Source organism: Cynocephalus volans, chromosome 12 (assembly GCF_027409185.1).
Source record: "Cynocephalus volans isolate mCynVol1 chromosome 12, mCynVol1.pri, whole genome shotgun sequence".
Lineage (NCBI taxonomy): Eukaryota > Metazoa > Chordata > Mammalia > Dermoptera > Cynocephalidae > Cynocephalus > Cynocephalus volans.
In genome coordinates, this window is record NC_084471.1 from 13031840 (window position 1) to 13047881 (window position 16042).

At 53.1% G+C, this 16042-nt stretch overlaps 1 protein-coding gene across 1 annotated transcript in view; it reads left to right on the forward strand.

Annotated features, from left to right (window-relative positions):
* TMPRSS6 (transmembrane serine protease 6) overlaps positions 1 to 16042 on the forward strand; it is a 31802-nt gene that overhangs the window by 943 nt on the left and 14817 nt on the right. The window contains exons 2-8 of the mRNA XM_063076062.1: positions 2927 to 3060; positions 4225 to 4292; positions 4835 to 5019; positions 5296 to 5337; positions 11325 to 11529; positions 14326 to 14462; positions 15875 to 15987. Of these exons, the coding sequence (XP_062932132.1) occupies positions 2927 to 3060; positions 4225 to 4292; positions 4835 to 5019; positions 5296 to 5337; positions 11325 to 11529; positions 14326 to 14462; positions 15875 to 15987 (884 nt within the window). The remainder of the gene's footprint in view (positions 1 to 2926; positions 3061 to 4224; positions 4293 to 4834; positions 5020 to 5295; positions 5338 to 11324; positions 11530 to 14325; positions 14463 to 15874; positions 15988 to 16042) is intronic.

A 16042-nucleotide genomic window follows, 5' to 3' on the forward strand; every position in this document is an offset into this window, starting at 1 on the left:
CAGCTCCTGGTGATGGGGAGTAATGCAGAAACAAAATTAGATAGTGCCTGTGAAAATGCTCCCTGTACATTTTAGAAAACTCATTCATTCATTCAGCACTGAGCAGCTCCTGTGTGCCAGGCTCTGTGCCAGGTTCTGGGGATAGCCACCCACTTCAAGATTTAGCGGTGGCGTCAGACAGGGCAATTATAATAAAGCACAACATGTGCTAAGACGGAGGAAGTTGAGGCTGGGAAGCCACAGCAGGGAAAGCCCAGCTTGTAAGTTATCAGAGACTTCCCATTAAACATTCTGCAAAAGTTAGACTGTAATCTTACTGGCTCAATCTCATGGTGGAACTTCAGCCCTGTTGAAAGGAACCAGGGGACCCACTTTGGAGCAGTCATCAGGGAGATTGATCTGCCCAGGCCCAGCTCCAGTGGGGTCAGGAGAGGAGGAGTTCTGGAACCAGTCCCTGGGGGTGACACTGTTAGGAACCCCAGGTTTGACATGGACCTGTTTGTGATGACTCATAGAGTTGACAGTGATTCTACTTTGAGCTGTGAGGAAGGAGTAGACACTGTGCACATTTCACCACCGGCAGGAAGCCAGTGCCCCAAATAGCACTGGCTGCGTGGGCCTCCTTGGGCACCAGGATAATTAGTCTTCAGGGTAAAACACAGAGCACTGGGCTGGAGGGCAGGGACTCACCTGCAAATTGTCTTTCTTTGCAGAGGAGTCTAATTCCTCCTGATTACACTCTTGGGGTAAATCATGCCCCACCCCCACCACAGGAGGGGTGCTCCATGGGGCTGAGGATGGGAGGGTGAGTGCTCCCAAGCCCCACCTGGGGGAAGCCCACTGCCCCCAAAGGATTAAGTGTAGGGGAGGCACTTCAGGAGCTGTTGGAACGACTCTGCGCTCCCCACCCCCGGCTTTGCCATAGGTGCTGGGCGCTGGGCAAGGAGGTGAGTCAGAGGCACTCCCTGCCCAGTCTGGAAGCGGAGATGGGCAAGTGGCTGATCACACTGGAGCAGGATAAGCCCCAAGTGAAGAGCAAATGACTGGCCGAGTGGCAGCCTGACCCAGCAAGCAGCCCAGGAGCGGGTGGGGGCTGGCTTCCCAAGAGCATGGGCGCTGCTGTTCCCCTGGGCTCCGGTAGCAGGGCCCTGAATGCCACCAATTGTATTTTCCTGGTCCTTTCCCCCTCCTGCTGTCCTGGGTGGGGGTCTAATGTTTTCTTCTCAAACCTCCAGCATGACCCCCCCCACCTTGTCTCCTGCTTCAGTGAGAAAACTGAGCCACTCAAAAGAGAAGCCCATAGATGCTTGTGTCACACCCTCCCAACTGCACCCACATACCCTGCCTCCGTGTGTCCCCGTGGGTGAACCATCCCTGCACTAAGGCCAGGTCTCCTCCTGGACCCCAGATCCCACCCTCTTTGCCCATGCAATGGCCCAGCGCGAGCAATAACTCCCTCTGCTTTCATCTTACTTGGAGTAAAAACCAAAGTCCTCTCGGGCTCGCGAGCCCCCCATCACCTCTCTGCTGCCCCATTTCGTTTCCTCCTGCTCTCCCCGTTGCTCTCTCTTTGCTGCTCCTGACACACCAGGAAGCTCCCGCCTCAGGGCCTTTGCACTTGCCGGGCCTTCTGCTTGGAACACTCTTTCCACAGATGCACTTCCACGTGGTGACACCATCACCTTCTTCCCTGGCCTCCACGTTGCCACCCACCCCCAGCCCCTGATTTCCACAGCACTTAACACCTCTGACATGTTATACACTATGTTTGTTGTTTATTGTCTTGCTAGGCCATAAGCTCTTAACTGCAGGCTTTTCTCTTTGTTGTTTTGTTCATTATTAAACTGATATATTCCTAAGTGCTTTAGACCAGTCTCTACCTACAGTAGGTTCTCAATAAATATTTGTCAAATGAATGAATGAATGAATGAATGAATGAATGAATGAATGAATGAATGAATAGGGGTATTAAACCAGGGCTGTAGATCTACTTTCTTCACCTCAGCCAGAATAGTCTTTGCAAACCAGAGATCTGGTCACATAATTCCTGGTTTTAAATCTTTCATGGTTTCTCTTGTTCATGGGGTAAAGACTGAAACCTCTCCTGCTGATGCACCAGCCTCTCGTCCCCCCTTCTGTCTGAGTGCTTGAGCCAAACAGTCTTTTAGTCCTGGTCCTTACCATGACTCCTCTGCCTCAGGACCCTTGCACATGCTGATTCCTCTGCCTGGAGGCTACTTTACTCCCTCTTCTCTTCCCAGGTTACGGTTTCCCAGTCCTTACATCTTACCTGGAGGGTCACTGTGGCCGAGGCCCAGTCCTTTGTCACATCCCCTCAATAGCACCTGGGCTTCTCCTTGATGTCACTCTTCACAGATGAATCCTGCACGCTGGGTGGTTACCGGAGTATTGTCCTTACTCACCACTGTCAGCTCCACAAGGGGAGACACATCTGTCCTGGTTGACTAGTACACCCCACATAGTAGGCACTTAGCACATACTCGTGGAATCCCTGGACAACCTGATGAATGGAAGGATGCAGAGGTGCCAACCCATGACCTTGATCTTCTGGGCCAGGTGGATTTCCTGGCCTTCATGTCATCCATGTCCTGGGCTGGTTGCTGTGTCAGCCTCTCACTGGGAGCCTTTGGGACACCATACATCTGTGTCCACTGGGAGCCTTTGGGACACCATACATCTGTGTCCATACACCGTGGAGCCAGTTTGTCACCAAATAATGTTGGATGACCATGATGACAATGACAATGGCAAAGATGCTGCTGCTGCAGCTGCTGCTGACAGTGCCTCAGAGGCCCAAGACAGTGAGGCTGAGCTGAGGGTCTGGGTGGCAGGAGAAGGCATGGGAGAGACAGGAGCCTCTCTCACCTGCTGCCTCAGTTAACCCTGCGGGTTCCTTCCTGGTCAGGGTACAAGCCAGAGGTGACGATCAGCCAGGTATACTCAGGCAGCCTCCGGGTGCTCAATCGCCACTTCTCCCAGGATCTCGCCCGCCGGGAGTCCAGTGCCTTCCGCAGTGAAACCGCCAAAGCCCAGAAGATGGTAGGGAGGATTTCGGGAATGGGAGGGTGGAATGTGGGGCGTGAAGGGAGGGGGAGAGGTCTGATCACATCAGGCCAATTGGTCAACCCTACGGGAGCACTCCCTGGGAGCACAGCTCTGTTTTAGGCACCATGGAAGGGGGTGTGGCAGAGGGTGGTGGGAAAGCTAGTGGACTCCTGGGTCAAACGCACTTGGGTTAAATCCTGACTGAGCCACTTACTAGCAGCAGAGCGCAACCTGAGGACAGTTAGCCATGTGCAGTTGAGGCTGTCAGGGCTCCACCCTGTCCCCTCCCTTACGGGGCGTGGTTCACTGCACTGGGGATGGTCTGCTGACAGCACCTTGCACCCTCTGGCTGTACCCCTCAGCCATGAGAGCTGGAGTGGGTGGTTAGACACCCCAGCTTCCTTGGCCCTGGGTGGGGGCCAGTTCTGAGGATGTTCCACACTATCTCCTGGAGGTGCCCTGTTCAGCCTCAGTCACGCCGGCTCTACCTTGCTGGTTAGCAGTCCGTGTTGGCTGCTTGCCCTTCCGGTCCCTCTCCCCCGTCTCCAGCTGGACTTTCCCAGAATCACCTCCAAACAGGGCTGCTTCTGGGGGACCCAAACTGAAGCTCTCTGTTTCCTTCTCCATAAAGTGGGCTAATAGTAAAAGGACTGGACTAGGGTTGTTGTGAAGTTGAAATGAGATGTGAACATTATTTCCATGCTGTTCAAAGGGTTTTGGAACACACAATCCTGCCACCAACACTGTGGCTGGATATATGCAAAAGCCCTAAGCAGCAAGGCTCCCCATCAGAGCAAGCTGGCTGTGTCCGAGGCTGCTGGGAGAGGTGCAGAGGGGACCCCAGGAGCTGAATGGGGCCTTTCAGAACCGAGGAGCAACTTTCGATGAGGGTCAGAGAGGCCATTGATAGTGCTGGTGTGGGTGGAGATGAGAGCTAGGGGAGAAGAGGGAAAGGTGGATTGGGAGTGAGGTTTGTGCCCTGGCTTGGCCACTGACTGCTGTGTGACCTCGGGCAAGCCTCTCAACCCCACAGTTTCCTGCATGATGCAGCACTGCCAGGAGGAGCAAAGGGCACCCCAACATAAAAAGGGGCTTCAGAAGTGCATGCCATCTGCTTCTGCAGAGGTCACCAGGGGCTATTGTTTTCCCTCCTCGCAGCTCAGGGAGCTCATTGCCAGCACCCGCCTGGGTGCCTACTACAACTCCAGCGCAGTCTACTCCTTTGGGTGAGTTGTCCCCCACTCCCCAGCCAGTCCTTGCTAGAACCCCAGACTCAAAGAATGAAGGGGACCCTATGGGCTTCTGATGCAATTTTTAAAATAGGGAAACTGAGGCATGGAGAGGGAACTTGGCTTCCTGCGTGTGACCTCTCTTCATTGAGCTTGGTTTCCTCATCTGTAGAATGGGTACAATGACTATGACAAGCTAGTAAGGGGCCTGGCATGTATTAGGTGAGGGCATGTTGGGGGGCAGATTGAGAGCAGGGGACCCAGGCCTGTGCCCTGTTCACATCTGGTTGTGCTACTTGTGGTAGGGTCTATGGCACACGAGTTAACCTTGTATGCCTCAGTTTCCTCACCTATAAAATGGGAATGGTGAGAACCTGTCCCTCAGAGCTTGTTAGAAGATGGAGAACAATGCTTGGGACGTAGTAAGTGCTCGACATGCGCGAGCTGCGGCTGGTTTTCTCCCCGACAGGAGCAGGGAGATGGGCAGGGACCAGACTTCCAGCTCCTGCCCTGGCCCCTCTCACTTCTGCCTGCCTTAGGGAGGGACCTCTCACCTGCTTCTTCTGGTTCATTCTCCAAATCCCTGAGCACCGCCAGCCGATGCTGAGCCCTGAGCTGGTGCGGGCACTGCTGGTGGAGGAGCTACTGTCCACGGCCAACAACTCAGCCCCCGCTCCCTACAGGACTGAATACGAGGTGGACCCCGAAGGCCTGGTGATCCTGGGTGAGTACTGGATGGGGGAATGTGGGGTCAGCCTGTAGAGGCTGGGGGACAAGCTGGTGGTGAGGCCTGGGAAGGCCACCTGTCACCGATGGGATGCTGCTCTCAGGGAAGGCCCCCCAAGCGACCCAGGAGCCAGGACTGGAGTGGGGCGGGGGCATTTAGGGTAGATCTCAGGCAAGGCTGGCTCTAATAATCTCCTCTATTTTTATTTATATTGAGTTTTATTTTATTTTGCTTTTGCCCTTGTTTATCTGTTTGTTCATTTCCTTTTGACAGAAGCCAGCATGACAGACATAGTAGCCCTGAATTCCACGCTGGGTATGCTGCTTTTTTTCTCCCCTCTTTCATTTTGAGTTGTTGTTTTTCTTGGTATGATTGAGGGTCAAGGGATCACACTGCTTTTATAGTAGATGGAGTGAGCCCTGACCTAGGGTTGCCCAGGGGATGCCATGGTGGACATGGTGATGGATCCAGAGCAAGGCTTGGGGCCTGTGGGGGGAGTTGTGTGTGTGTGTGTGTGTGCACATGTGTGTCTGTTGCCTGTGTGTTGCCTGTGTGAGATGATTAGCAGGTTAGCTATACATAAATGTGACTCTGCTTTTTTATCATTGAATTCATTTTGCCCACAAGTTCCATTGATGGTAGAAAATAATCTTGCCAATTCAAGGTATATCAGTCACTTTGGGTTTAAAAGTTGGTCTTTTGAGGGCCAGCCCGTGGCTCACTTGGGAGAGTGTGATGCTGATAACACCAAGGCCATGGGTTTGGATCCCTATATAGGGATGGCCAGTTAGCTCACTTGGGAGAACATGGTGCTGACAACACCAAGTCAAGGGTTAAGATCTCCTTACCGTTCATATTTTAAAAAAAACCAATCAACCAACCAACCAAACAAACAAACAAAAAAACTTGGTCTTTTGGAGGTAATAGCTCTGTCACATTCAAGGATATTTCCTCCACTTTTTCCTTCCCTTCTCAGCCAGGCTAATGGGTCCTCCCTCCCCATCTGGTGCCATTTTGCTAGAGTCACTTTGCTTTTCTGCTGAGCTGTAGGCAGCAAAGCACCAGCAGGGCCACTCTGCTGCACAGTTCCAGGGGGCACTATCTACATTGGAGCCTGTGTGACTGGAGAGGCCTGGAGTTGTGCAGTGCGCTACCTGGTCTGCTGTACCCTATGGCTTTGAGCACAAGCCCTTGGATTCTTAGATTGCTCCTACACTATCTAGAGTTTCCACCCAGAGCCGAGTTGGGGGTGAGCGCCTCAACCCCTTCTCAGGGAGGTAGTCAGAGTTTAAGTCCTAGTTATGCCTTTTCTGACCTTCCCCTTCGCCCATCCTGCTGGTCAGATGCTTACTTCACTAGTGGGCGGAGGTGATGAGGTCAAAGTATGATTTTCAAAAATTTAAAATCATGATTCTCATACAAAGACTGTGAGCACATGTCAAAGATATACTTAACTCATTAATGAGGAAGCTAGTGGGATGGTAAAAGACATGAGAAACTGCTCTATCTTTCTATCTATCACATATCTCTCTCTCATCTGTGGAAAGAAAGAATGCTAGAATAAGGTTGCCAAGTTACATACAAAACCGGTTATTAACTGTACACTCCAGAGAGATAAAAAGCAATAAAACTATAACCTTTAGGGTTATGTTTTCTAGTAAACCACAATCATTGACAGCTTATCAGTCTTCTAAAGGTTAACATCTAACTACAGATTCTGGGACTTGATAATCAGTAGTCAATAGTGTCAGAGTTATTACTCCCAAGAGCCTTAGGGGGACTTATTAGATGGTGCCCCAGGACAGGGGTTTGCAAACTATAGCCCACATGGCAAATCTGATCTGCCGCCACCTGATTTTGTATGGTCCATGAGCTAAGAATGATTTTTACATTTTGAAATGATTGAAAAACATCTTGTGGAAATTTGTTTTCTCTCTTGTTATAGAAGTACCCACATAATAGCCTCAGTTTTGCTTCTTAGCTTACAAGCCTAAAACACGAGGGTGCTTCAAAAGGTTGATGGAAAAATGGAACTAAAAGATAATACGAATCTCTCATGAACACTTTGAAGGACCCTCTTTATGTACTATCTGGCTCTTTACAGAAACCCGTGATCAAGAGCGATGTCTCTCAAACATTTTTGCTTGCAGGACTCCTTGACATTTTGAACAATTACTGAGGATCCAAAGAGCTTTTGTTTATGTGGGTTGTAGGTGTCAAAACTTACCATAGAAATTTAAAATGCATGTATCAATTAATTTATTTTTACTTATTTCTAAAACAGTAATAAACCCATGAATGTTAACACAATATTGAAATGAAAAATAAGTATTTTCTTTGTTGTGTGTGTTTTTTTTTGTTTTTAAAAAGATGACCGGTAAGGGGATCTTAACCCTTGACTTGGTGGTGTCAGCACCACGCTCTCCCAAGTGAGCTAACCGGCCATCCGTATATAGGGATCCGAACCCGTGGCCTTGGTGTTATCAGCACCACACTCTCCCAAGTGAGCCATGGGCTGGCCCCCAAAATAAGTATTTTCTAAAAAGAACTTAATTTGAAGAGTGGCATTGTCATGCATTTTTGTGCATCTGTTTGGTGTCTGGCTTATGACGAGACAGCTGGGTGCTCAGGTCCTGGTCTGCATTCAATCTGTTGTGATGACACTGTCACATGGCTCTGGAGAACTCCACTGTGCACTCCTGAGAGACAAAGGCAAACAATGTCCCTTAGTATTATTATGAAAAATATCTTTGACCTTGAGGCCCCCCTGAAAGTGTCTGGGGACCCAAGGGCACCACATGGAGAGCCTCTGCTCCAGTATTGTGTTGCCATTTGCTCTCAGTACAGTAGTCTTTTTGCTTTATTTTGACATTTTGGATAATTTTTTTTTTTTTTAATAACCAGGAGGATGGCTTTTATAACTTCATGGCCTCCCCCTACTCTGTGATTTCTGTTTATTTATTTATTGGTGGCTGGCTGGTACAGGGATCGAACCCTGGACCTTGGTGTTATCAGCACCACACTCTAACTAACAGAGCTAACCGGCCAGCCTCTCCCTACTCTGTGGTTCACAGCAGTGGTTCTCAAATGCTGAGGCTCCCAGGAACACTTGAGAAAGTAAGTTAAAAATACAGAACTGGCATTCCCCTTCCAATTAGAGTCCACAGGTCTTATATGAAGCTCACGAAGCTATATTTTAATTCATAGCCCCAAGAGATGCTGGTGGGGTTGCGGGGTGGGGGCGCCTCGCTCCTGAGAACTGCAGCCGATCCTCTGCACAGCTTACCTCTAGGTGCACAAGCCCCTGAATTCAGATAAAACCTTCATCCTCTGAAGGACCCAGCTTTTGCAAATGAAAACCTTAGCTTTTGGTTATTTTCTCTGCTTTAAAACCCTTCTTTGGAAGGTCGCAGAGGAGCAAAGTCCCTTCTGTCAGCTTGGCCAACCTAAATAGCCCCTGGGGCTACCCTCTGCTGCATCACAGTGGGGGACTAGGGACAGCGAACTGCTGGAGAGAAGGAGGGGCAGGACCTAGTTAGTGCAAGCCACCATCCTGCCAGGCCCTGGCCGGGCCTACTGAGTAGGTGATACCGGTGCTGCATCCCTTTGTGTATGTGTGCCCACGTGTGAACGCACTCTGCACTGTACACATGTTGCTTGCTGCACCGCGTGCCCACACACCTCTGCACTGCACTGCAGTCCGATGTCCCCTGATTTCTGGCAGTTGCTCTGTAAACGGGGCATGTCCAGAGCCCTGCCCTCCAGGAGCAGAGTCTAAGGGGGGGTGACAATTCAAATCCTTTAAGTAGAATTTTTAAGCCCTTCTTTCAGGCCCCATGCCTGCACTGGGGACACCAGGATGACCGTGTCCTCACCTCTGCCCTCGGAGGAGCCCTGAGCCCCATGAGGGAGACAGATGCATAAACAGATTCTCATAACACCAAGTGCCAGTGCTAGAATAGAGGCCCCGGGGGCAATGGAGAGAGAGACTCCTTCTGCCAGAGGACAGAGATGGTCACCAGGGGCTACAATCCAAAGCAGAGAAAGGAGCATATCTCTGAAGACTCAGCAGAGAGTGCTGGGAACCCACAGGAGAAAGGAGTTGCTCCTGACTGGGGGATTCAGGAAGACTCCCTGGAGGAGGGGCGTCAGGTTCAGGCATGGGGCAAGGTAGGAATGTATTGCGGTCGAGAAGGGAAAGGGCACTCTGGCCAGAGGGAACCGCATGAGCAAAGGCCAGGAGAGGAGAATGCACAGGGTGTGATCATTTTCTCTCTTCAGCAGCCAGAGCTGCCAGGCTCCCTGGAGGTGTTTCTGATTGACAGAGAAGATTGGCACATACCTGTCCACTGAATTAGCCTCAAAAAAAGAGTAATTATAAAAGCAAAGCATCAGCTTACAGCAAAATTTAGAGAATACAAACATTTAGGGAGAGCTGGGCACCTTTCCCCAGCTGCTGGTGGAGGAAGATACCAGAGGCCCTGTCCCTTCTTGAGACAGGAATCAGAAGTCTGTCCCTAGGAGGTCAGCTTCCCATGGGAGTCAGAATGGCCAGGGGTCAGAGCGCGGGAGCCAAGCAACAGGCAGCAGTAGCAGAGCAGAGCATGGTCACCTCTGCTGCCTTCTTGGTCCTTAGAACTACCCAAAGAAGGAGGTGGGACACGGATTAGTATTGTGTCCATGTGACAGAACTCAGAGTGGCTGAGCACTGGCCCAGAATCACACAGCTGATAACTGGTGGTGCTGGGACTATAATTCAGAGTCACCAGGCTGCCTCCCGCATCCTGGGCTCATTCCTAAATCTCTACTGCTTCTTGGCAGAATGCCCAACTCCTGCAACACAGGCTTATGGTGAGGTTTTAATGAGACACTATACACTCCATGGGAGATAATATTTGTCCATTGTGGGACCCTGGTGCCTGGATCAAACACATAGTAGGTGCTCAATAACTATTTTGAATGAATGAATGGAGTAGGTGGTACTACTCTGAAAGTTCTAGGATTGAACGTAAAAGCTCATGGATTAAACGTAAGAAAGGAGGCACCCTGGTGTGGGGTTGTGGGTGTGGGTGTGGGAGTGCAGGGGTGTAGGTGTGGGGTGTGTGAGGGTGTGGGGGTGTGTGATGGAGAAGGAGGTGCGTGAAGCGTGGGCAGCCATGAGATTGGGTAGGCCCAAGCCTCAAGCGGGGCTGGCTGCAGGGTGACAAGTCACAGGACTTTCTCCCCAGCTCCACCTTCTCTCTCTCCCCCATACTTTCCCTAAAGAAGAACCATCATGACCTTTATTGAGCACCTACTGTGTGCAAGGCACTATGCAGAGCACTCAAACATGTATCATCCCTAAGCCTTGTGACGACCCTGTGCGATGGTGTTATTGTCCCCATTGTGCAGATGAGAACACCAAGGCCCAGGAAAGATTAGGTGGTGCTTAAGCAAACTCAGATCTGTCTGGCCCGGGTCTGTAAAATGGGCACAGTAATAGGAAGTATGTCATGGGGCTGTTGTGAGTGTTAAGTGAGATGTGTGTAGAGTATCTCGCTCAGTTCCTGGCATGCAGCAAGCGTTTGATACACACAACCTGTTTTCTTCTCATTGATTCATTACCATCGGCTTGCAGCTCATTTCCTCCACCCCGGGCTGCCCCCCAGAGCCCTCCTCTCCAGCTGAAGTGAAACCTTCTTCCTGTCTCCCCTTATTACATGGCTGCCTCCCTGGTCTTGCAGACTCCTCAACGTTGCTCCCTGCAGCCAGAGAACCTGGGAGGCGAGCCCTGCCTAACCTGCCATGACTCCCCATGGCCACAGGAGAAAGCAGCACCCATCCTGGCTCCAATCTGGGCCCTGCTTTCCAGTCTCCATCTTGTTCTCTTGCGAGACATGCCCTGTGCTCAGATTCCTCATAGCTCCCCTGCTTACCCTTGCCTCCTTGCTCACACTGCGACCCCTGGGACACCACTGACCCACAGGCAGGGCTGGAGCCCTCACCTCCCAAGCCACTCCCACCTGTTTCTGTATCTGTCCCCACTGTTCTCAGCGTTCCCTGGCAATGACTGGCCTTTGTCTGGGGCACTCACCTGGCATGGAGAGCTCAGTCAGAGTTTGTTGAGTGAATGAATGATTGAAACAGTGAATGAGGAGGCTGGAAAGGGAAAGCAGCAGGAAGCAGAAAGGTGGGGCAGAGCACATCTGGCTGGACCCCCTGCCCCACCCCTGCTGGGAGAGGACCTTGCAGGGCCGGCTTACCTGGGTCTCTCTTTCTGGCTAAGAGCAGTCAGGGGGTCTGTCCCCTCTCCCCGCCTCCAGGCTGTTACCGCTACAGCTACGTGGGCCAGGGCCAGGTCCTCCGGCTGAAGAGGCCCGACCAGCTGGCCTCCAGCTGCCTGTGGCACCTGCAGGGCCCCGAGGATCTCATACTCAAACTGCGGCTGGAGTGGACACTGGCCGAGTGCCGGGACCGGCTGGCTATGTACGACGCGGCCGGGCCCCTGGAGAGGAGGCTTATCACCTCGTGAGTCCCTGGGAAGGTGGGCAGGGGAAGGGCTGAAAGGGGAGTGGGTGATGTGGGGGCCAAATGTCACACTGAGCAACCTGAGACGAGGGGCTGTGTGAGCTTGGGCCTGGGTAACTGGGAGACAGGAAGGCCAGCCTAGAGCGGGAGGAGGAGAGGGCGCTGGAAATGGTTGTTTACCGTGGGCAGTCCCCTTCCCCTCCCTGAGTCTCAGTTTCCCCATTTGTAACAAAGCAGTTGTTCCAGATGACACCTAAGGTCAGCTCTGGGAGGCAACATGGCCTGTTGGAATATTTCAGAGTCTTGCAGCAGCCTGGACTTCAAGGCCCGCTCTGCTGCTTCCTAGCTGTGTACCTAAGGCAGGGTACTTTACCTCCCCGAGCCTCAGTTTCCTCATCTGTAAAATGGGTGTACAATCATGCTTTCCTTGCAGGGTTGTTGTGAGGATTTATTTTTATTTATTAATTTTTTGGTGGCTAGCCAGTAGAGGGATCCAAACCGATGACCTTGGTGTTACTAGCACCGTGCTCCCCCACATGAGCTAACCAGCCAGACGTATGTGAGGATTTAAATCTGACTACCTGTGACACGATCCTCACACATAGTGAGTGCCCAGTAAATGCTAGCCATTTTTGCTATGATTGTAGGTAGTCTAATTGGCATTGAGTGCCAGGAGCAATTTGGACTATAACCTTTGGTAAGTGGGGAGCTACTGAAAGTTCTTGAGCAGAGAAGTAGGGCTTTAGGACATGGGATATGGTGTGGAGTGTGGAAGTGATCAAGATGAGAGGGCAGGTGGAGTGGGGTGGGAGGAGGGACTGGAAATGGCCTTGGCCTCCAGGAGCCTGGTCATCTCCCCACAGGGTAGGGAAAGGGGAGTTGGACTACAAGGCTCTGCAGGAGGCGGGGGAGATGCTCTGTCAGTCACTGTTTACAGAGCGCTCACTTTGTGCCAGGCGCCAGGCATGTGCCTTTTCTGTCTCGCTTGGGGCGTGCCCAGCTTCCAGGCGGGCAGGGCTGGGACCTGCATGTTCAGATCCAGGGCAGTCCTTGAGGGTGAGCGGGGCGAAGGTTCTTGCCACCCCCGCCCCCAGCTCTGAGGCTGCACACTCATCCACACCCCTCCTGCTGCCTGCTGACCTCAATCTGGGGAGTGCGTGGGCTGGGTTCCTGGAGGGCTCTGGGAAGCTCAGAGAAGCCAGACAATATCTGATTTCCAGGTCCGGGGAGGGTGGAGACACTTACGGCACTTACGGGCTTCCCCTGCCCCCCGCCCCAGCCTGCTGTTGGGGAGGGGCCCAGGCTGACAGACTCGGCTCCGGCTCCGTTCCTACTCACTGTGGCACCTGGGCAGCTCACTCTGCCTCAGACCCTTGGAGAAGGTCTAAAATGACCAGTCAGGCCAGATCGAGGGTCCTCAAACTTACACCACAGGGCCATGCTGGGGAGTGGGGGTGAGGGGGGACTTTGGTGGTGATGGCAAGACAGAGCAGCAGGTGGGACCCTCACCCAACTTTAACCATGTGGTTTGTTTCTGTGTGTTCCACATTTTATGTACAAGAGCTCTGCTAAGTGTATAAAGTAAATCCCCAACAATAAGAGCTGAAGCCCTCATCAAAGGTGACCTCCAGGTCCCCCTTAGTCCTAATATCTTGTCTTTACTTCCCGGAGGAGATGAGCTGGTGAGGCTGAGGGGGGTGTGGGTGTGTGTGAGGGTGGGGGGCACTGGTGCGGGAGACGTGGGCACCACAGCAGTGGGAAGAAACTCCATGGGATAATCCATGCCTTTCCTCCGCCGGCCTGCAGGGAGCCAGGTGCGGCAGTTGGTTCTGAGGCTGTGTTTGCAGGAGCTCAGTCACTCGCTTGCCCAGGTGCCTGAAATTCCCCCAGTGACACCTGCTCCCTCTGCCAAGGCCCAGTGGCCGACACAGGGTAGGCATGCAGTAAACTGCTGCTGGATGTTGGGTTGCCCCCTCTAGGGGAAGCAGTTTCCTGTGAATTGGTCCACTGGATCAGCAAGGACTCCAGAGAGTTCTGTCAGAGACAATGGGAAGCTTGGTGGAGGTTGGCGAGAGGGTGAAGGGGAGCCGGGGGCACACTTGTTCTGAGATGGGCAGACCAGGGGACACCTACATGTGAGGAGGGCACCAGCTGTCACAAGCAGTGTCAAGCGCATGCCCATCTCCATAGAGACTGCCAGTGGGCCTCAGTTTCTCCACCTGGAAGTGAAGCAGTTTGTTGATTCAGGGCTCACATTACAGACTTCTAAAAGTCTAGAATTCTCAGATACGGTTACTTGTTCTGAGTCTCCCAGGCACCAAGCTCTGGATAGATTCCTGGCATACCTGGGGGTCACAGACCACATACCTGCTTTCTCCTTATTGGCCCAGAACAAGGCCAGAGGCAGAGTGTATGCAGAGGGGGTGGTCCCTGCAGGTGCCAGTCTGATCTCCCTTCCAGGAGTGCTCAGGGTTCACAGGTTGGTGGTGCTGACTGGACTCAGCTGCCATAATTGAATTGTAAGCTCCAGAAGTCTGGGTGACCTCCTGGCCTCAGTCTTCTGAGGAGCTGGTCTGACACTCAGAGGGCCTGCAGTCAGTCCCCTAGGGTCAGTGAGGGGCAGACACCTGCCCGTGGACACACAGCAGGCTGGTAGGTGAGCCAAGCCTAGAAGCAGATGCGTAGACTCCGGGTCTCCCCTCCTCTGTCCCTCCAGCAGCTTGCCCTTCTGCTCTTCCTGCCAACGCCCCTCCCAGACCCCAGCCCTGCCCTTGCCACTCTTTTCTGTTCTGCCAGGGTCTATGGCTGCAGCCGCCAGGAGCCCGTGGTGGAGGTCCTGGCGTCGAGCGCTGTCATGGCGGTGGTCTGGAAGAAAGGCTTGCACAGCTACTACGACCCCTTCGTGCTCTCTGTGCAGCCCGTGGCCTTCCAGGGTGAGGGGTCAGGTTCCCTGGGGGGAGGGGAAGGACAGCGGCAGAAACCCAGATTCCTTTCCTGGGCCCACCTTTCCCCTTCTTTGCCCTAGTTGAGAATCGGATGGGAGGGAGGGAAGGTTCTGGAAGCTCCTCTTCTCTGCGCCCCCACCTGGTCCCTCTCTTCCTTCCTCTATTCTCACTTCCATTCCTCATCTTCCCTCCACCCCTGCCCTTTCCCAGCCTCTTGCCTTCCTCTCTCATCTCTCCCTCACTTCTCACTGCTCTCTCTCCTCCCTTCTTCTCAGGTCTCTTTTCTAGGTCTATTATCTGTCCCCCTTCCTCTCTGATTCTCTCCCCCAGCCAGGATGCACGTGTCCTCTCCCCAGCCTCTCCCCTGCCCTGAACATCTTCAGGTCCAGCCCAGGCGGTCCTCTCACAGCGAAGGTGTGGTGTGCAGGGCACTCTGGGGAGGGGCGGCCTCCAGGCACCTCAAGGGCAAGGCCACTGGTCTGGCAGATCAGCTCTCCACCAGGCTGTCCCACTGACCCTTCCCCAGCCCCCCACTTGCCTCCCGCTTCTGGATCTCCCTCCCCCACCCCCTTTTCCAGTAAGAGCACCCCGCCTTCACTGGGATGGCTGTCCTGGGCCAGGTCAGCCATGCCTCTGGGCCAGCAAAGCAAACCTTGCCATCTCCGGAGCTCGGGAAGGGAGGGCTGCAAATAGGAGCCCACAGGTTGTTCGCAGCTGCATCTCCCACCCCCGCACTCTGCTCCTTCCCACTCAGTGTCAGTCCCCATCTTGGGTCAACCCCTGAGGTCTCTGACAGTGACCCAGGCCCCTAGTTGGCCCTTCTGGGGTGCTGAGTAGGTGCCGGGGCTGGCTTGCGTCTCTCGGAAGCCTCTGACACAGGCTCAAGGGGGAGAGGAATGAGGGGTTTTAGGGCCTTTGGCCTCCTGGAAGGACGGCCAGGACAGCCAAGGATGTTTCTGTCCCTGAGCCCTCGGCCTCTCACTGTGTGACCTCGACCAAGCCATTTCTCTGAAACTTATCTTTGAAAGGGGAACTGCTGTCCCACCCCCAGCTGCCGTAACTGTGAGGCCTGCACAGTTGTAAACACATTTTGTCAGCTGCCAAGTGCTGTACCACTACTGACAATGGCTAACATTTACTGAGCACTTACTACGTGCCAGGCCATTTGAGTGTTTTATGTCTATTTAATCTGCTCAACTATCTTATGAGGTATGTACTATTGTTACCCCCATTTTACAGATGGGGAGACTGAGGCTCAAGTTCACACAGTGACACTCAACCACTAGTCTTTGCTGTTAGGGGTGGTGGGTGGTGGGGTTGCAAGCTGCCCCCTGCCTGATGGGAGGTGCAGCGGGGCTGGGGCCAAGGGACGCTGTGTAACGGTCTGTTCTCTGGCCCAGCCTGCGAGGTGAACCTGACGCTGGAGGGCCGGCTGGACTTGCAGGGCGTCCTCAGCACCCCATACTTCCCCAGCTACTACTCACCCAGCACCCACTGCTCCTGGCATCTCACGGTGAGCCTCAGGCCCCACTTGCCTAAAGCACCCCACGGGCTGCCAAGGACCTGGG